Below are 21,155 nucleotides of genomic sequence, written 5' to 3' on the forward strand. Positions count from 1 at the left end.
CCTCTCTTCCCCACCTTACCTCCCTCAGCCCCTCACCACCAACCTCCCGTTACCTGAGGGAAACTACCTTTTCTCTCTAGTACATGCAGTCTTCAATTCTTCACTGAGCTAGCTTGCCCTAAGCCCAGCTCAGTCCACTCCAAATTTTATTGATAACCTTCCCCACCCTTTTATATGAAAGAAAAGATTTCCCACTGCCTAGGCATTTGAGAAAAACCCAATAAGCCTCTCCTGGGGAACTTTCTAACAATTAGACCTTGATCTCAAGGCCCTGACAACCCATCCTCAACATTTTTTTTTCTACCCTCCCCCCGCCCCTACCAGTGCCACCAGGTCAAAAGCAAAAAGGAGACACTCTGAGCAAAGCCTAAGGTTGGGGTAGAGGTGGAGGGGCGAGAAAACTTTTGCTGTTGTTGGGCTTTCCAGGTAGAGTTCAGAGGCAGTGGCTCGCAGTCGTCAGTCCTGGGGGCAATTTATTTGCTACTTGGAAGGGAGGTAACAGGAGCCAGTGCGAACGAAGCCTCCCCCCATCACACAGATACACTGTGGACCCCCTCAAACGATCCCATCCTCTGCAAAGACTCCGCCTGCCCCTACCGGTCTCTCTGCTTCCACCGGGCACATGCTGATGCCCCAGAGCGGGCTGCCCTGGTGGTGGTGGTGGCACTGCTGTGCCTGGTGCCGCTGTGCATTGTGCCTCCCAGCCTCCCAGATGCTGCGCCACCAGGGTCTCCTCAAGTGCCGCTGCCGCATGCTCTTCAATGACCTGAAGGTTCTCCTCCTGCGGCGCCCCCCTCCAGCGCCCCTGCCCATGCACGGCGAACCCCAGCCCCCCGGCGTGGCAGCCAACAACACCCTTCCGGCTCTGGGTGCCGGGGGGCGGGCAGGCTGGAGGGGGCCTCGAGAAGGCGTGGGCAGGGAGACCCCTCCCCTGCCACCTTCAGTGGAAGATGACTGGGGTGGCCCAGCCGCAGAGCCACCTGCCTTGCTGCTCAGCAGTGCCTCTTCAGATGACTTCTGTAAGGGGAAGGCTGAGGATCGCTACTCGCTGGGCAGCAGCCTGGACAGTGGCATGAGAACCCCGCTCTGCCGCATCTGCTTCCAGGGGCCGGAACAGGTGAGACCCTTTTTCCCTTTTCGTGCTTCCTTCTGGGATCTCCAGGTCTTGCAGGTTGCTACTCGCCTACTTGCCCTGGGGAACCACTGTGCTGTTTCTAGTGTGAGGACTGTAAGTTTTAAGGGCTCCTCAATGATGTCTCATGTGGTTAAGTTTGCCCAAGAGGTGTCTGGTGCCTGGCGGAGCCTGTTTGGTGGCTCAGTTGTACCCCATTTTTGCATTTTCCTTCCAGTGCTCAATTAGAATATGTTCAATTCCATCCAAAAATTCCATAAGCATCCTCATAGTAGAAGATTCAGAAGTCGGAAGGGGTGAAGTGAAGAAACTTGGTGGTACATTCATGCTTGTTGCCGAGGCATCCTTGTACCTGATTTGTTGTTAGTGACATTTCCCCAGCCCATCTTCAGTTCCAGATTCAGACTTCTTCCCTCTCTGATGGTGTGTGGAGATCTTGTCCTCAGCAAGCCTATGCCTGTTCCTTCACTTTGATACTAACCCCTCCCATATTATATTGACATCCACAACAGTCACCGAGGATGAGATGGAGAGGGATTGTAAGTTCATGAAGACTATACAGTTTGTTATGACACTTCTTGGCAGACTCAAGTTTTTCTAGGTTGAAAGCAGGTAGGTAAGTAGGGTGAGAGTGAGTGTAAGGAATATGGAGAAGCAAGTAGGGAGTCTTGTCATAACTATTTCCCTTCTCAGCCCTGAAGCACACAAACTGAGAAAGTCCCTTAAACTCTCCCCATCCAGGATAGGAGATGCTTAGTACCTTATGGACCAGAGTCTTCCCAAGGCCAAGGGTTCTCCCTACCACATTCAATCAGATTTTCACAGACATACTCACCCCAGCCCCTCTAGCTCCACTTTCAGTCTAGTTTCTGCAGTGCTGGATAGTATGTGCACATTCTTCTAGAATCATGAATTGTGGCAACACTTTCCACAGAATCCCAGATCAGAAAGATTCACCTGAAAATCTGATCTAGTTAGTGATGCTGGTGAAAGAACATTCAGTTGCACCCTGGGCAGGGTTATGTGGTCACATCAACCACTTCTTCACTAGTTTCCCGGAAGTGGGGTAAGACTTCTCGGTGCTCCTTGGACAAATGATGGTGTAGCAGGATGCCGTGCTGGTGCTCCTGAGCGGCTCTGGTTCTTGTTGAAGGCTTTCTCTGTGAGAGTCAGGCTTCACTGACTTTTTCATTCATTTTGTCTTTGCCCAGAAGGGACAGGGCACTTCAGGGACAGATGATGGCTGGGGCCGTGGCCTGGGCATTATGAGAGGAGGCGATGTTGATCTCAGTGTGAATAAATGTCTCCGAGAGGCTGAGGGCTGGGTTCCTCCTTCTTGTGACTAGGATTGCCTGAAGTCCCAATTGGACTGCAGCCCAGAGCCAAGGACTCTTGTTAGGCAAGAAGGCCCAGGGTGCCTGCACTGTGCCCCTCTTCCAGTGCTGGCTATCCAGCACAGACACAAGGAGGAGTGGCGGGGCTGAGAACAAGAATTGTGCTTTACTTTAGGATGCTCCTGGTCAGCATCTGCCCCAATCAGAAGCCCCATCTTCTCAAAAAAAAAAAAAAAAAAAAAGGATTTATTTAGCTTCCTAACTTCTTAAGCTATTTCTTTCTTCTTCCATGTGCCCTGGTTCAGGTCTGCATGTCATAGGGGCCACTGGGAGTGTGGCTTCTGGCAAGAACACCCTTGTCTCTAGAATACAGCAGGACTTGGAGCCTGTTCTGGAGGATATTTACCTGTTGTGTGAACTTCTTCAGATTTCTTTATACCCTTGAGCCCCTTTTCCAACTTCTGTGATTTAGAGGAGCCGTTTTCTGTTCCCCTCATTTGCTTATAAATGTGTTGAGAGGATCCGGAAGATAATGAGCCTGAAAATGACTTGAAAGTGATTAATATATAATGGCATGTATTTTGCTCACAGAAAAGCAGTATTTTGCTAAATAAAAAGGAAAAAAAGGATCATTAGGAATATTGTGAAATACCCTCACGTGATACAGGGTCTGGTTGGAGGTTAGGAGCTTTCTTTTCTTGTTTGTTATTTTTACAATGTGTCATAAATAAAGCATGGAATAAAAAGAAAAAGCTAACACCAATAAAGGAATGGGCTCTGTTATTATGTGGGAGGGATAGGGGGTCACGTTGATACTCAGACTGGATCAAATCAAGCACTCCCTGCATATTATTATACTTTGGGGGTTTGCTTTATTTGCGCAGTAGCCAGGAGATTTTAATGGGATTGTGTTATTAGTAATAAGAGTAAAATGTGTTAGATGTGAACACATCTTCCCACTTTTTACTTGTGTTTCTTCACAGGATTTCAATGAGGAAGGGAGACAAAGAGGAGGAGGTGGGGAAAACTCTCTAGAGAAGGAAGAGAGGGAGAGAGACAGTCAGACACAGAAAGTGAAAAGCTGAGATTTCAGTATTTTGTTTTCTGTTCAAGGAGGGAGTGTCCAGCAATTGTCCACACGTGGCCCTGAATGGAGTGCAGACAGTCTGCAGTCTCAGTAGCTGAATGTCTTGGTCTTTTCTCTGCCCAGACAAAGGAACTGAACAGCTCCCCAGTCTTTTGCCACTGCTCCAGGGGCTAAAAGGCTGCAAAAACTGAAAATTTGGTGTCTTCCTGCCAATGGCTTGAAATGTATGTGGTGAGGGGCAGGAAACTGAAGGATCCAGCTAGTTCCGTATTTGTACATATCTATAAAGGACTTACTACTTATTCATTCACACATGCATTTATTTAGCAAATGTTTGTTGTGTGCCTACAGCATGCCAGATGTTGTTTCAGACCCTGAGTATCCAGGAGTGAACAAAACAGATGAGGTCTCTGATCTCCTGAACCTAAAGTTCTAGTGAAGATACAGACATAAACAAGTAAACTAGTAGACAAATAAAGTGATTTCAGATGGCGTTGAGTGTTATGATGAAGACAAAATGAGTTAGACAAGAATGAAAGGGAGGGCTTGGGAGCTACATTACACAGAGTGACCAGGAAGAGCCTCCCTAAGAATGTACCATCTGAGCTGATACCTAAGTGATGAGAATGACCCAACGATGCATACATAGGTCTAGAGGAAGAGTTTTCCAGGTGGAGGAGACCCAAGTGTGAACAAGCTTAGCATGTTTGAGAAATAGAAAAGATAGGAGGAGGGAGAGGGATGGGGTGTGAACAAATGCTTTGAGGGCCAACTTGGCTCAAGGCTGGACAGCTGACTGACACTCTCCTTCCCTCAGCCAGTCACTCAGGTGGGACAGGGGTCAGTCGATCAAGGATCTGCGAGAGTGTGGGACAAGAGCCTGGTCGGCAACACTTCACTCTCCATTTCTGCTTGAAGCTCCACTAGTTCACGTCAAGGGACCATGTGCCGTGGTGGGCAAGCTGAGGTCTCCGAAGCCAGATGGCCCCAGTCTGAGGCCTGAACAATTTACACAACTTCTCTGTGCCTCAGGTTTCTCATTTGAAAACTGGGATAATAATGGTAGTCCCCAAATTCATAAGGTTATTCTGAGCATCAGATCAGTCCACACAATTAGAGCCATGCTGTCACAGTGTTTGTTGTTGCTGTTATCTCAGAGACAAGAGACAGTGCCCCTCCCACACACCTTGTTTAAAAGGAAAAAGTGTGCCCCAGCTCCCAGTCTGGCAGGAGGGCTGCTGTGACGTGGTCTGTCTGTGGTAGTAGATTGCTTCTTGCCCCCTCACAATGCTCTAGACAGAATGCTGTTCTTCTGTTTCCATCATCAAAAGTCTATATTAAGTGCCTACCTATGTGGGCTGCTCTGCTGAGCAGGGTCTGGAGACACAGGGCAGATGTGGCCCTGCCCCCTCAGGGAGTTTCACAATCTAACCCAGACATCACAGAGGCTTAGAGAGATCAAGGGCACACAGACAGTGAGTCGCAGGTGAATTACAGTAATATCGGGGACGAGAAAGAGATGCATGCTTAAAAGCCGCTAGTGTGTGGGGTGCCTATTCAGAGAGACAAGTGGATGAATTTGCTACCTTTTCCCCAATTAGTCAGAGAAGGTTTCTCTCCTGCTGCTGCAGACCAAGTGAGAAGAAATAGATTTAGGCTGAGTTTAGACAGCTGGAAGCGGAAGAGATGTGAGACACACGGATACCTTAACAAAGAGGTGAAACCACCTCCCAGGCTGGGTCAGCTGTGGAGCCCCTGGAGTGGGTACAAAGATGGAATCTACCATGGCAGTGTGGTGATGGGGCATCTGTTTTGGACCTAATGAAAAGCAGGAAATGAGTCTGTAAGAGATTAACAATCTTGGTCTGCCTCCCTTATTCTTCCTACGGTTCATTTCCCTGAAGCTCTGAGTTCAGAAGGGGCAATAGTATGTGGAATATTTTAGTCAGTGTTTTGGGATCTCAGAAAATAAGGGAAGGGCTTTGCAGGGCTCAAGGGAACCTGTAGACCCCAAGATGCAAGGAGAACCCTGGGAATGGAGATCAAGCAGAACATTTTAGGAGAGACCCAAATGGTATATTATTTTTCTTAGAAATATGGTTCAATTTTACATTTCTTTCTGTGATTAATTAACGAATATCTGTATCCACAAAGAATAGACCCATCCCTAACATTTATGGACCCCAGGGCAAGAGTATGGATGGAGGCTCACATATCATAGACCAAAATATTTAAAAGTAATAAATCCAGCTAACAAACTGTTAAACAAAGTGCATTTTATCCTTCTATCCTGACAAATATACCTTCAAAACAACATGGAAGACAGATTTGAATTTAAAACTCTTAGAGTCCTCTGAATTCTGTACTAGCCAAATGAGGATATCTGGCCCTTGGTCAACAGGCCACTCTGATTTGATTCTCTTTCCACTGCTGGCTCCATCCTGCACCATAATAAGCCTTGGACATACATGTGTGGGCACACCCACTGGCTTGTCCAGGCTCTATCTGTACCACCTCCAAAGAGCTTCCCCTTGCCCCTCTCCCTTTGATTCTGAAGAAAGAGAACCATGAAGGTTTTGGGAGCAGGCTCTTGGCTGAATAGGCAGGCATTCCAGGGTTCCAGGTAACTGAAGCATGTTCTAGAAGGAGGATGGGGGTCCTTGACCCTGTAGGCGCCTCACCCTATGGGAAGCATGCAACTGAAGAAGGGTCAGAGTGGAGCCTTCTATAGCAAGGGGCCCTCTTGCCTGGGTCTAAGGGAGGTACTGCGAAGGGACTGTAAGATCCCTGGAAGCAATGACTTGGTTGTGTTTGCTCATCAATCCAGTTCCTGGCACTTGCTTCACGTTCTATAATTATTTGTTGAATGAATGAGCCTTTAGAGTTCATCCAGTGGGCAGCCCCACAGGTAGGGTAACTGGGGAGAATAGACTGCAAGGGAGAAGGATATTCACTGGCGTCAAATGCTGACCGTGTGTTGTGCGCAAGAAGGGGCAGACCTGTTCTGTGAAATCACAAAGGGCAGTGCCTTGGCCAGTGATGGAATCTCCAGGGAAGCCAACTTGGGTTTTGATATCAGAGAGAACCTTCTATCAAAGCTGTCCCAAGATAGTATAGGCTGCCTTAGAAAGAGGGCTCAAGTGGGCAACTGGAACTAGTGACCCTCAAGATCCCTTTTGAGCTTGAGACTTGGGGTTCGTTATGAGATTTCTTGGGGGTCCAGGGAGATTTTTAATCTAAGCACAAAGAGATGGGTCTGCATCCCTTCCAATTCAAGGGGTCATCTAGTCCCAGAATATCTATTTCCCGTGTATATACTACATGGCATGTATTATGCCATGGCATCTTTTGCAAAGATCACAAAGAATATTCTCTGTCCTGTGTTCATAGAAATCCTAAGTTGTTGGCAAGCATGTGATTGCTGCAATCCTGAATTTACACCATGCACATACAATAGGAGAGGAAGCATTTCATGAATGGCAGGGAACAGGTACCATCATGGACCTAGAATGCAAAACCATCCCAGGAAAGGGGAAGCACACTTGCCACACCTTCCCCAAAGTCATGAGTGAGCTGTTTTCATTTTCCCATCTGAGATTTTTTTCCCCACTCTAGTTTTTCAGTTGCTACATCTGCCAGTCCTGGTCCTATTTAAACTGGAAGGTCCAAGGACCACTTCCTTAGGGTTCTCACCAGTGCTCTAATACTTTATTGGGAGATGATGTAAGGATGTTCAAACCTCACCATTGGGTCCCTGGCTATTTTCCATATTTAGCTATCTATTCTTTACATGCACACACATGCACGTGCATACATGTGAATAAAGTGTTGAGTGAAGCTGTCTGTCATTCACAGACAGAATTAGGCACTGGAGGAGGGGAGACACCTGGTGTCTTGACAGTGGTGGAGTGATTCTCACCTCAACTGTCTGTAGATCCTCTGCACGGGGTTCACTTTGGAGTAATCCTTCTTCACTTGCCAGACTGCATCTGTTTGTGGTGGTTGGCTAATTTATTGGGTGTGGCTTCTAGCTGAGGCCCCCATACAGAGAATTACTTAATAAAGCCAGTAGAGCAGGAGTGAAACATGCATTTCAAAAGAGCCTGGAAGAAGAAAGGAGAGATACTGGGAATCAATCTCTCTCTCTCTCTGCTCTTTTTTTCCAGCTGGTACGTTGGAGAAGCCCAGTTGTGGCTTGTGAGTTGGGAGAGGCGGGTAGGTTTGACGGGGAGGGGATACTCAAAGGAGTGTGGGAATGAGCTAGCTGCTTCTTGTTTGATGAGAGGGAAGCCAAGTTGGAAGTGAGCCCGGATGTGAAGGAGCTGGCAAGTGAATACTGTGTGAGCTGAACTGTATACCATCCCCCTCTCAAGAAGTATCGTATGTAAGATAGAGTCACTTAGATTCTGTATTACATATAGTACACATTTGATACCTCCCTCTGTGTATGTTAAAAGTAAAAATGGGGCGCACATGGGAATGACCGACGCATGACAAAATAGGTGAAATTGAATAAGTTATAAATTGAGTTCTAGGTAGATGCAAACTGTCCGCAAAGAAGGGGATCTGCGAATAGAAGCTCTGTCCAACTCTGTGATCCAAGCCCACAAAGGGGACACAAAAGCCCCAGTCTGGCACCCAGAGCAATTCTCATTGCTCTGATGAGAATATCTCCAGGGCCTGTGCTCAGAGGTGTTGAGGAAAACAGATCAAATTAGTTTCCTTCTTTATTGAAAGGTTACTCTGGATGTGGTTGAAGAGAATCAACATCAATTTCTCCAGAAGAAGCCTCTTGAAACCACCCTGGTGGCTAGCATAGGGCTCTGCATACAGTAGGAATTCAGTATTTGTTGATCCTTTCCCCTCCATCCTGGTACATGTTCATTCCAGACTGACAGAGTTATCTTTGGTTCCTAGTGTACACGTAGTAGAAGGCATATTTGCTTGTGTGTACATGGGCACATATGTGTATGTTTGTGTCTATATAAATTAAAATGCCAAGCAAGGGGGATATGGACAATCTCTTGAGATACCTTTCACCCCATCCAACCTCCTTTTCTGATTCTATAACAACAAATAGCAATGATTCTTGTTCTAGTAATCACAGTGATCATCATCCTGGTTTGCGACCACTTGACCAGGAGCAGATCTTTTCTCGTACAAGTTCAGAAGGATGGGAAGAACATGGGATTTCAAGTCAGAAAGACATGGATTTAAATCACAATTTGGGCCCTTCCTAGCTGGGTGATCTTGTGTGACTTATTTAACCTCCCTGCACCTAGATTTCATTGTTTATAAAACAGGAATAAAATACTGAGCTTGAACACTTGTCGTAAGGAGTGGGCAGGATTAAAGTTCTAGGCACACAGCAGCTGTTCATTAAATGGGAACAATATTTGTCCCATTCTGTTCGTGCAACTCAGAGACCTGGAGTGGGGCCCCCAGATTACACTGATGCCTTTTCTACCACACTGTCTCACGACAACCTTAAAAAATCAGATACTCTGATTAAGGCTGTGCTTTGACCACGGTAAGCGCCAGCTGTTTTGTGCCTGACCCTCAGGGATGCACGTTTAGATCCAGTGTCTCTGTTTGGCTGACTTTCTGTCTTCCATTGCCTGACTCTGCTGGACCTCTGTCCTCTCCTGCCTGGGTCCTTCACTCCTAACATATTTGTCTTTACCATCTCCATCACCACCATGTCCCTGACAGATCTTTGTTAAGCAACACTGTCTGCTTGGCAGGAACTGTGCAGAAAGACACTTTTCTGGACTCTGAGTCCCTAGAGGCCAGGAGCAGACCATGCACGTGGAGGAGCATGTTGAGGAAGTGACAGCGGAAAAACCTGCTCAACATGTGACAGCGAGGTGTTTGCATTCAGGGTCATGCCTAGACTAGTGTTTCTGGAAGCTGGGGTAGGATGGATACCCCAGACAGACACGACATTAAATAACATAGATCCTCAAGTGAGAATGTTGTTCTCTTCTCATTTTGCTCTCATGCCTTATGATTATGTCCAGGAGAAAATCTCATTGAAGAGATGATACGTCTTTAACACCCTTCTAACGCTTGTCATTCTCCTCTGCAAACAAAGAGAGAAGGCACCAGGCTCAGAGCCTTTGGACATACAGCAATACCTAGCTAGAATCTGTTAATCTTGTTTTGCTTGCATTTGTTTGTGTCTATTCTTTTTTATTAACAGACTTTATTTTTTAAAGCAATTTAATGTTCAAAGAAACACTGAGTGAGTTCCCATATACTCACCCTCACCCCTCCTCCCTACCTCTCCCACCGTCAACATCCTGCATCAGAGTGGTGCTTTTTTTCCAATTGATGAACCAACACTGACACATTGTTATTACCTAAAGTCCATAATTTGCACTGCAGTTCACTCTTGGTGTTGTACATTCTAAGGGCTTTGACAAAAGCATGATGACATGTATCTACCATTATAGTATCATACAGAATAGTTTCACTGCCTGAAAAATCCCCTGTGCTCCACCCATTCATCCCTCTGCCCCCACCCCTGAACGCCTGCAATATAGTTTGGCCTTTTCCAGAATGTCATATCGTTGAAATCATGCAGTATGTAGCCTTTCTAGATTGGCTTCTTTCATTTATTGGTATGCATTTACGGTTACGTCTTTTCATGGCTTGATAGCACATTCCTTTTCAGTGCTGAATAATATTCTATTGTATTAGCACAACTTGTCTCTTCTTTTTATGGTGAATGATACCGGTTTTTCACTTATGGTGGTGGCAAAAAGTCTCCTTTAGAAATAAATTTATTGAAGTAAAAATATGAGACATTTACAGAAAAATGTTACGTATGAAGAAAACAATAGTATGAATATGTCGAACAGTGTAAGCAACTGAAGTTTGGATAACACTGACCTGGGCTGCACACATTACAATAGTTCTGAGACATCTGTGGGCACCACGAAGTGCGTCAGGAAGGGGAAAATGCAGAGGTGGTGCCCTGGAATCTGCATTTCTAACCATTAGCTTTGACAATTCCGAAGTAGGTGACTGCTTCACAGTAATACTGTTTTAATACTGTTTATCAGGCAGCAGTTTGAGGAGGAAGCCAAATAGGAAGGAGAAATGCTTCCACCAGACCTGAGGTTCCCAGACATATAAGAAACAGAGGTGTGGGCACTGGTAGAGGAGAGGGCGGTAGCTGGGTGGGCACAGGACCATGTGACTAAGAAGGAAGGGACATGTGTCACTCGGGGCAGAGGCAGGAAGGGATGCCTCTTGCATCCCTCTCCATCCCTGCCTCCGTGATCTGAGAGCTACAGGTTTCACATGGGGCAGCCACAAGATGGAAAAGTCTAACCACCGTGGGAGTGTGACATGACAGAGAGATGCAGACTTTGACTGTGTTAAGACATTGCCCAGCTAATGTTAATTTCCCTGATGAATACAACCATCAATTCCCTCTCCTGAATTATGTTCAGAGGGTAATCTTGAGCAAAGTCCAATCAGGGGCCTCTCTGGGGAAGCCCCAGAGTCCCAGAGTAAGGCAACAGATGGTGCACAGCCCGCTTCCTCACAGCTCACTGAATACCAACAATGAAGTGCTTCAGCTCTGGAATGGCGCATCACACTCGCCTACAACTTGGCTGGATCTAGAAACATGGCTCTGCCTAACGGCAGCAGGGGTGGAGAGTGTCATCCTCCTAGGTACCTGGAAAGAGAGGAAATCCAGATGTGGGTGAGCTCTAGAAGTCTCCCCCTCCACAGTATTAGTACCTCCCTCTTAGGGTTGCTGTGGTATTTCAATGAGATAACACATGCCAAACATTTAGAACACTGCTGACCCACAGAAAGCATGCGATAAATAGTAGTAGTTATTGTTATTATATAAGGAAGAGGTTGTACTCAGGAATATCCAAGCCCCTTCTAATTCTGTTGTCCTCTTTTATGCCGTATCAGGTGGAGGAGCTGTACCTGGGGTTTGTATAAATCCAGTTTCTCTTTCCACCAGAAGAAATCTCCCTAGAAGAACGCCCTTAGCACTAGGCCTTAAAGACTGAACCAGGGAAAGAATTTGGAAAATAGAAAATGAAGGCTTTTCCAGACATAGGAACAATGGAAGCAAAAAATCAGAGATGTTTTTGGAGAAGATTAGCATGGTGGATAAGAATATGGGGCTTTCAGAGCCAAGCAGAACTGTGTTCAAATCCCAGTGTTGCTGTGCAGTAGATGTGTGACCTTGGGCAAGTCACTTACAGACTCGAAATCTTAATTTCTTCCACCGTAGAATGGGAATGCTAATAATAGTACTTGTCTTAGAGGTACTATTGTGAGGCTCAAATGATATAATGCATGCAAAACTCTTGGCAAAGAATAGAGTACAAATGCACAATAAATTCTCAAAGATGGAGTGAACATTAGCTCTTGATGTTATCTGATCTACCAACTCTCAATGGTCTTCTCCAAACTTTCTTTGAGAACCTCTGCCTTGATGTGTGTATGATTGTGGGCTGCTGACCTCAGGAGGAGCTTCCAAAATATCACAGGGGTAGATGAAACTAAATATACCTAAGCATTGCCAGTATAGTAAATAAAAATTATCTCACAGATACACATACAATTTTTCAAATGTATGTGGAAGGCATCGTGATGAGCAAAATCAAAAGCATCCTTCACTTCAGTGCAGCTTCTTGTCAATAAATATATTCTCAATGAACAGATACTCAAAGTACAACTACAGTCATTTGAGAGTTTGTGAAACTCTTTTAGCATTAAAAGGGATCCAAATTAAGGGCCATTCTACAAAACAACCAGCCAACCTGTCAAGGTCGTGAAAGATGAAGAATGAAGGGGGAACTTTCCTAGGTTGGAGGCATCCAAAGAGATATGATAACTAAATACAATGCGTGATTCAGATTGGCTTCTGGACCAGAGAAAGGGCATTAGTGAGACAGTTGGTGACATTCGAATAAGGTGCATAGATCACTTAACAGTATTGTATCAATGCTAAGTTCCTGGTTTTGGTCATTGTATTATGGTTCTATAAGATGTTAACCTTTGGAAAAGAAAGGTGAAGGGTTTATGGGAAGCTATGTTTATAAGTTTTTTTAATGAATCTTAAATTATTTCAAAATGAAAAGTTAAAAACTGAAAATAATTTAAATGGGGGGTAGTTTCTCAGACTTGGAAAAAAAAGAGTACAGAAAAAAGAAAAAAAAGTATAGAAAAAAGAGCATGGGTTTGGTGGTTAGAAAAATTGGGTTAGAATCCAGGCTCTAGCACTTAGCAGCTAAAAGCAACTTTGGGCAAATCAATTCAATCCCCTGAGATTCAATGTTTTCTTTCTGCAACATGGAGCCAATAAAAGAAATGCATCATAGAATTATTGTGAGAATTTGAGGAGACAACCCCTGCCATAGTACATGAAGGGGACTCCAGAAAAACATTCATTCTCTTTCTGGTCTCTCTTTACCCCTCTGTCTGAAGAGGATGATAAATATTCCTCACACATTTCCCCGGGTATAAGTACTGTGAGCTAAGTGCTCTGAGATTGACAGGGTGACACCTGAGCAGTGAAAAGTATTGAGTGGGCAGGAATGTTTTCCCAGTACGGGATCTTAAGCATATAAACAGAGTTCATAAACATCAGTACAAATAGCATTGGCCATTATGCAGAGCTCTTTAACACTGCCTAACCTGACATCCCGAAAGGAGCATTTTGGCATACTGAGTGAGTGTGGGCTGTATATTTGATTCATCCTGTGGCGATGCCTCAAGGAGCCACAGACCTAAGCCTTGTGAAGCAGTGTGCTACTTTAGAAAGAAAGCTTTCTAGTGCCGAGGCTCTGAGTTCTCCAGTGTGTTCAGAAAGCAACTGCCCAAACCAGACAGCTGCAGGTGAACAAGGGCAGGCGTGAGCGGGAGTGAAGAGATGTCCACTCCTGTTGTGTGTGTGTGTCTGTGGGTGAGAGCGAGCGAGTGGGTATGTGTCTGCACATGACTACAACTGTTTAACACAGAAGAAAAAGGTGCTTGAGGGGGTTGGTCCATTAAGCTGCTCCTGCCTTTCTGTCATCTTTGTTCCAGAGAGAGCACACGGGGTCTGGTCCTTGCAAAGTCAGTACTGACATTCTATACAATAATCGTTTGTTTCTTACTTCTGACATCCATTAAGTGTTTGTCTGCAAAAAAAAAAAAAAATCAGTTTGAGGCTTTTGGAGATGTATGTGATATGATTTCAAAAGTTCTATGCCTCCTCCCTCCCAAAACACATAGAGAGAGGTTCCTCGAGATTTAAATAAATTTTCATCATTTCTACGAATGCAATGCAAGTTTAAAAAAAGTGTTTATTTGACATGATGGCTGGAATTTGCTTCACAATAATCCAGTGACTAGAGGGGAAACAAGACTGGTCATGAGTTGATAGATGCTGAAGTTGGGTGATTGGGTACATGCTTTCTTCTACTCTTCTATTTTTGTGTCTGTTTGAAATTTTTTGTAATAGAAAGGTATGGCCTATTGTCTGGTTAATTAAATGTTATGAAAAGACAGTTATTAAACAGGTTTTACAAAAGGGGAGGTGGAGCTAGCTGAGGGCTGAAAAAATAGCCTGGGGCCCAGTGATGCTGAGGACCAGAGCCAAAGACAGGACCAGAGTGCATCCCAGTGGGCACTTCATCAGTCTTGCTCAATGAGGGGAATGAATTTGATGACCTCTTAAGGGATGTTCTGTCCCCAAAGGTCATGATTTAAGGATGAAATTGTTCTGTTGTCCATTCCTTTTCTTGTCCACCTGGTTTGGTGGCAGCAAAAGGATCAGTGTGACAATTCATTCAACAGACATCGAGTGAACGCACCCAGTGCCAGGCCCTGGGAATGTGGAGATAAGATGGGGAGCTCAGGGTCCAGTGCAAGAACCCAGCATGCTAAGAAGCAACCATAAGATGACATTATGATGAGTGCCTTGGACCAGGGTTGCATTCATTGTGCTGAAGGACCTCACAGAAGGGGTGACTAGTAATGTCTGGGAAAGCTAGAGAAGGATCGCCAGAGAAGCTAATCCTTGAGTGGCCACATAGGGATGAGTAGGGGGAATTCTCCAGGTGGAAGTGCGTGTAAGGTAAGGCTATCCGAGACCTACCCTCACTCTCCACGTCAGGAACATTTTCCACTCAGCCTAATCCTCTCTGCTTTTCAGATCACCCTTCTCTGCTCTAAGACCCAGAACTGCTCCTCAGAGAGCTGGGCGGATTAAAGTGTGGGCTCCGTGCAGACGGGGGAGGGGTGCATTAGCTCCTCTCTAGAAGCTATTCCGCTCAATGCCAGCCTTTCTGGGTTTGGTCCTACTGGACTTTCTGTAATTGCATCCCAGTGGTCTGACTGTTCTTGGGGGCCACCTACCTGGTAATAGTAACTCCACAAAAACTCTCTTGGCTGATTGAATTGAGTTTGTATCTGAAAGCTTCACTTGTGGGTCCAGAAGCTTCCTTACCCTCCAATGCGTGCAGAGGCACTGGGTCATATTCCTGTGCTAGGGAGGAAAGAGCAAACTTTATTTTCCTAATTTTTAGAGGTAAGAAACCAGGTTCTACAGAAGTGAATGGAAGGCAGAATGCTAAGATGGGAAATACCAGGAGGAAGACATTTCCTTCTCCACCCTTTCACCAGCTACAGAAGTATTCATTCATTCACTTCCTAACAGATGAACATATTGTAGTGAAGTGGTAATTTATCAGGATGTTTGGAGAATGAAAGAGATTAGGGAGGGAAAATGGGGAGGAATGGGACACATTCGTGGTTAATTTAATTTTCCAGTGAATTTGGGGATAACCCTATAATTTATATTTCAACTTTTATTGCTGACAATCTTTATAAAACATAAGTCCACTTTGCAGTGTATTTGAACACCACCCCAAATTCCCTTTATGTTGAAGTGTTGTTGCTTAAAGTTAGGTTCTGTTACAGAAGACAAAGGAGGGACTTCCCTGGTGGTCCAGTGATTAAGAATCCGCCTTGCAATGCAGGGAACGCTGGTTCGATCCCTGGTCAGGGAACTAAGATCCCACATACCGCGGGGCAACTGAGCCCACATGCCACAGCTAGGGAGAAGCCCACGTGCCGCAGCTAGAGAGAAACCTGCACACCGCAACGAGGAGCCTGTGCGCTGCAACAAAAGATCCCATGTGCCACAACGTAGCCAAAAACTAAATTAAAAAAAAAAAAAGAAGGCAAAGGAATGTCTTTTTAGCTTCACAGACCACAGGATATCTTGTAAAAATCAGTAGGTGGATTTTATTGAAACTGTGATATCAACTTGTTTTATCTTTCTCCCACAAGAGTGGTGTAAAATTTCCAGTTCATTCGTTCAGCACATATTTATTGAGCAGCTGCTTTCTGCCAGAACTGTGCTGAGGATTCTGGCTATCCACAGAACCCTCAGCAGAGCTGAGCTAGACCACAGCTCCTGTCTCCTGGGAGCTTTGCTGTCTTGTAACTGCAGATGGGGCCATTATAATGCAGGATGCAAAGGACTAAGAATTGTGCAAAGTGCTCTGGGTGCACAGACTTGAGAATCAGGGAGGGCTTCTCACAAGAGGAAACAGCTATGGGAGCCCTGAAGTTGACCCAGATGAGAGAGTGGAAGGGCATTCCAGGCAGAAGGAGAAGCTTTTCCAAAAGCCCAGTTTGCTTCAATACACAAGCATTCCCTCATCTTCCATTCTCTGTACTCTGGTCCGTAGAGTCATGTCTGCCACCCTAGGGCATCAGCTATAGCAGCTGTGAGCCTCACTCAACTTGGGGCTTCCCCTGTGCAGGTCCCGGCCTAACCTAGTCCTGCTTCCGCCAAAAGTCTGCCTTGCTGAGCCCAGTTAAGGAGCGAGGACACAGGGGTCCGTCCATCGTGGGTGATCACCTTGGTAACAACCACCTCAGGTTGCCGGGGGTAGGGGTGCAAGAGGTTGACAAAGGAGCATGCAGAGGCACAGGAGCTCTAAACCCGGCAGGGTCCCTCCAACGTGCGTGGCAAACAACATCTCATTTAAGACCCAGGAACACTTTCATTTCAGGTCCCTCACCTGGAGGTCACTGTCTGGCCAGAGCTGAAAGAAAATGTTGTCAACATGGCACAGCTCCCATAATCTTCCCAGACCTTCAGCTTTCCTAGTTCTCCCAGTCCTCTGTGCTTGCTCATCCCTGTGGAGCTCTGGTAGACACAGCACCAACGTACTATGTTTGCCTTTTGATTCCTTTGGAAATGATCATTCCAAAATCGCCAGAAGCATTATTACTACCTACCCTCGGGCTAGAAAATGTTAACAGCATAGGACAGCACACTGAGAAAGGGACCTTCCTTCTTTTACGAGATAAAGAAATCGAAGCCCAAAGAGAGTAAGTGATGCGTCTGTGTTACTGTCAGATGCACAAACACCGGGCAAGGTGTAGATAACAGAGCCATGAACAAAACAGACAAGGCCTCAACTCCCATGGAGCTCACAGTCTAGAGGGGAAGTCTAGCCGGATCATGGCCCGCAAGTCATGATGGTGGTCCTGTTGCTCCTTGGCCACCTGGGCAGCTGCTCTGACTCCCTGGCACAATCCTGTTTGTAGCTCTTGCCTCCCCTCCACTGACAAGCCCCCACCCCTTCCTGGATAATGTTAACAATTTCTTGATCAGCTTTCTAGTCCCTTCTCCACTGCACTTCTGCTTCATACATGCACAGGACATCCTTTCCCTTGCACTTGGTGATGTCGGGCAGGCAGCGGGACCCCCAGCAGCAGTAGCAACATCCGATCTTTTCATATTGCCCCTCCATGATCTCACCAGACTCTGAGCAAGTAGCTATGGGTGAGGTAAGTGTGATGGCCAGAAGTACAGCTATCACGCTCCAGGAATATAATAGAGTCTTTCAGGATAAAATTACGAAATAGAAAGTATCATTCCTTACTCCCCTTATGGTTGAGGAGACAGACTCAGAAAAGGCAGGTACCTTTGTTGGTTTGCAGGGCTGGGTTTGGACTCTGGGCTCCTGACTCCAGGTCCAGGGCTCTTTCTACTCTTTAATTAAGCATAATTCAATTCAGCAACTATTTTTCAAGCACCTATGATATGCCAAGCATGGTGCCAGCCCTACGAATACAGATAAATAAATGTGGTTCCTTCTCTCAGTGGCCTTTCAGTCAAACAAGAGAGAAGTATGTATGCAAGCAAATTGTTGTGAAAATCACAATGGAGAGATGGTCTAGTTACAACATATGCAGAAAAGAGGGGAGGGCCAGCTCTGAGGGAATCAGAGGTGGGCAGCTTCATAGACAAGAACCTCCAGCTGCTGCTAAGAGGACGGGCAGGAGTTCACCAGAGACCTGTGGCAAAGGGGCACCAGGCACTTGCCAAGGTGAGGGGGTGTGACACAGTGTGGTGGTCTGACATGTGAAAGGAGGACTTGTGAGGAGTGTCAGGAGACGGGAGGCTGAGGACCAGAGGCCCCTGAGCATGTCCAGCTTGCTGCCTCCCTACATCTACTCCTATCACTAAGAAAGCTGGGGAAATATCCAGGCTACCCCCTGACTCTACATAATAAGGAGTTCTGAGCAGTTCACTCTCCTGCTTCTTATTGTCATGAGAAAAAAAAAAAAAAGTTAAATGCCCTCAGTACAGTAACAGTCAAGGACTCCTTGGATTTGGACTTGACTTTCCATCCAGCCTCCAGCCTCATGGCCTCTACTTCCCATCAGATGCTCCAGCCAATCCCCACTGCCTGCCATTCCCCAAATACACCCCATGGCTCTCTGACTTTTGATTTCCATTCAAAGGCTTTCTTTCGCCTGGGACATCCTTTTCCCTCTTCCTTTATCAGCCCAAACCCTAACCTCCTCCAAGCCCTACCTCATACGTCACCTCCTCCATCCTATACCTCATCTCTTTCTGGCTGTGCCCCCATAGGATTTACTCACCACGGACTGCCTGCCCTCCCCTCCCGCCATTTCCTTCTCTCCGGGCAAAGGCAAGCTCAAAGGAGCTTGTCCCATGGGTCCCGTTCACCTTTGTATCACCCACCATGCCTGGCAGTTGTAGGGGCTCAAAAGGGTAATGTAATTAATGCAACCCAGGCCAATTAGGTATTTGAATACTTTCACGGATTCACTCAAGAAAAGAATCTCTATTTTTTCTGACCAACATTTCCCCCTTTCTGCTAAAGTGGGTGATATGCACTGAATGGTTTCCCCCCAAATGCTTATGTTGAAGCCCTATCCCCCAACATGGCGGTATTTGGGGATGGGGCTTTTGTGAAGTAATCAGATTTAGCTGAGGTCAAGAGGTGGGGGTTGGCTCACGGTGGGATTAGAGATATCAGAGAACTTGCTGGCTCTCTCTCTGCCATGTAACAATACAATGAGAAAGTGGCATCTGCAAGCTAGGAAGTGAGCTCTGATCAAAACCTAACCATTGGGCTTCTCTGGTGGCACAGTGGTTGAGAGTCCGCCTGCCGATGCAGGGGACACAGGTTCGTGCCCCGGTCCGGGAAGATCCCACATGCCGCGGAGTGGCTGGGCCCGTGAGCCATGGCCGCTGAGCCTGCGCGTCCGGAGCCTGTGCTCCGCAACGGGAGAGGCCACAACAGTGAGAGGCCCGCGTACCGCAAAAAAAAAAAAAAAAACCTAACCATCCTGATCTTGGACTTCTAGCTCTCAGAGCTGTGAGCAGTAAATGTCTGCTGTTTAAGACACCCAGCCTATGATATTTTGTTATAGCAGCCTGGGCAGACTAATACAGTGGGCGAGGGGAGACTTATGAAACGTTATCATTTCTAACCATCTCAGTAGCTGACATGTCACCCTCCCAGTCGCTCCTTCAAAACATCGAGCACCTACAGTGAGTCCATCCTTTTTCCAGCCCTGGGAATTTGTCAGTGAGAGTCAGACAATGTCCCTGCCCTCTAGGACTTACTTTCTCGATATCGGAGGCAGAAACCTGTAGACATCAGACAGGCCAGAATTGAGGGGCATCCAGCAAACAATTAGGCAATAGTTTTCAGGGGTTCTAAATGTTACTCAATGTTACTTAACGTAGGGTGGGCATCATTCCAGTTTCCCTGGGGATTGATAAGTTTCCCAAGATGTGGAGCTTACGGTGTTCAAACTTGGACAGTCCCAGACCCACCTGGACAGTCGATCACCCTATAAGAATGTTCCAGCTAACTACACTGTAGACTAATACACCCCAGGACAATAACTCCGGTGCTCAGTGCCTACCTGCCGTAAGTTGGGTAGCACTTGTTGATTGACTGGCTGATGGGTGACTGTTTTCACACTCTAGGAGAAAGCAGCCATTAGCTGTTTGCCGGGCTGCTTAGAGTCAAGGAGGCGTGATCTCTGAGACCCTCCTTTTTGATCTCATACAGGGCAGGAGGGAGGGCTTCAGAAGTTAGATCTCCAGTACAAAGCGTCTCAGATTTTAATGTGCATATGAATCACCTGGAGCCCTTGTTGAGCTGCAGCATCTGACTCCACGCATCTGGAGCAGAGCCTGAAGATCTGCATCCCGACAGGTACCCAGATCAATGCAGATACTTTTTGTCCACAGACCACAACTGGAGTATCAAGGGGCTCAGTAGTTCTCATCCTTAGAATTATCTGGGGGGGCTGGGGGGCGGATTCTACAGATCTGCAGCCACAAACCCAGACCAATTAAGTCAGTCACTAGGGGCGAGACCAGACATCAGCATTTTTAACTCTCCCCAGGTGATTCCAATGTGCACACAGGGCTGCAAATCCCAGGGAGGGGAAGGAGAGAAAAGTTCTGCCTGATGATAAGGGCTGATGGATTGGTCCAGGTGGGCTAGGCTGTGATGTCAAGAGATTTATTGGAAGTGGAGTCAGAAATCTAAAAGAAGGAGATTATTTTGGAAAGTCTAGAGGCAAAATTGTTTTAAAAAATTGGGGGCATAATGGTTTGTGTTCTTTGGCCTTTTAGCAGGGCATCAACAATGTTTCCCTTGCCCTCAGGGTGATGGAGCCCAGTGTGCAACCTTGGGGAGAAGCAGGAGGTCCCGCTCTGAAAGTATCTGATAGCAGAGAACAGAGGTCGCGAAACCAGCAAATCACAGGTTTCACAGACTGAGTCATCTAAACGGGTCCTCCAACTCTTCAGAATTTCTTTCATTTCCTTGCTTGTGGATGCTTTCTAGCATCTGTTTCCAACATTTCCCATTCTCATCAAGCTGCCAACCTCCTTCCAGCAGATGACCTTGCCTCCTAATTTACTGAGAAAATAGGGGTCAGCCATTCACATGCCATCATCTCTCCCCTCCTGCCGGCCATCGCTCCCTCTTCACTTCTGCAAATGTCTGTCTTTACCTAGGCTCTCCCCTTCCCTCCTGCCTGCCTCCTTCCCAAAGTGACCACACCAGTGCCCTTTGCCCCAGCAGCCTCCGTCTCCGCTGGGACTTCACTTCATCCATTGCCACCGCCAGACTCTTTCCATCACGTGTTCTCCACTGGCTCCCTCTCCTCTGGATACAGGCGTGTTCAGGTCTTTAATATCCCTTAAAGGGGCAGCACTTCCCCTTTCATCTCCTCACGCCCACTCCAGTTGTGCATTCCAGTTTCCACCTCCACCACCTAC

General features: G+C 46.4%; 1 protein-coding gene across 1 annotated transcript in view; it reads left to right on the top strand.

The window, feature by feature from the left end:
• The first annotated feature begins 429 nt into the window (after positions 1 to 429).
• Positions 430 to 21,155, top strand: part of MARCH4 (membrane associated ring-CH-type finger 4) — a 101,868-nt gene continuing 81,142 nt past the window's right edge. Inside the window, exon 1 of the mRNA XM_029225979.1 lies at positions 430 to 1,117. Coding sequence (XP_029081812.1) covers positions 623 to 1,117 — 495 coding nt within the window. The 5' untranslated portion in view covers positions 430 to 622. The remainder of the gene's footprint in view (positions 1,118 to 21,155) is intronic.

The sequence above is a fragment of the Monodon monoceros genome, unplaced genomic scaffold (genome assembly GCF_005190385.1).
Source record: "Monodon monoceros isolate NGI ecotype Baffin Bay Population unplaced genomic scaffold, NGI_Narwhal_1 Super_Scaffold_16, whole genome shotgun sequence".
NCBI classification, from domain to species: Eukaryota; Metazoa; Chordata; class Mammalia; order Artiodactyla; family Monodontidae; genus Monodon; species Monodon monoceros.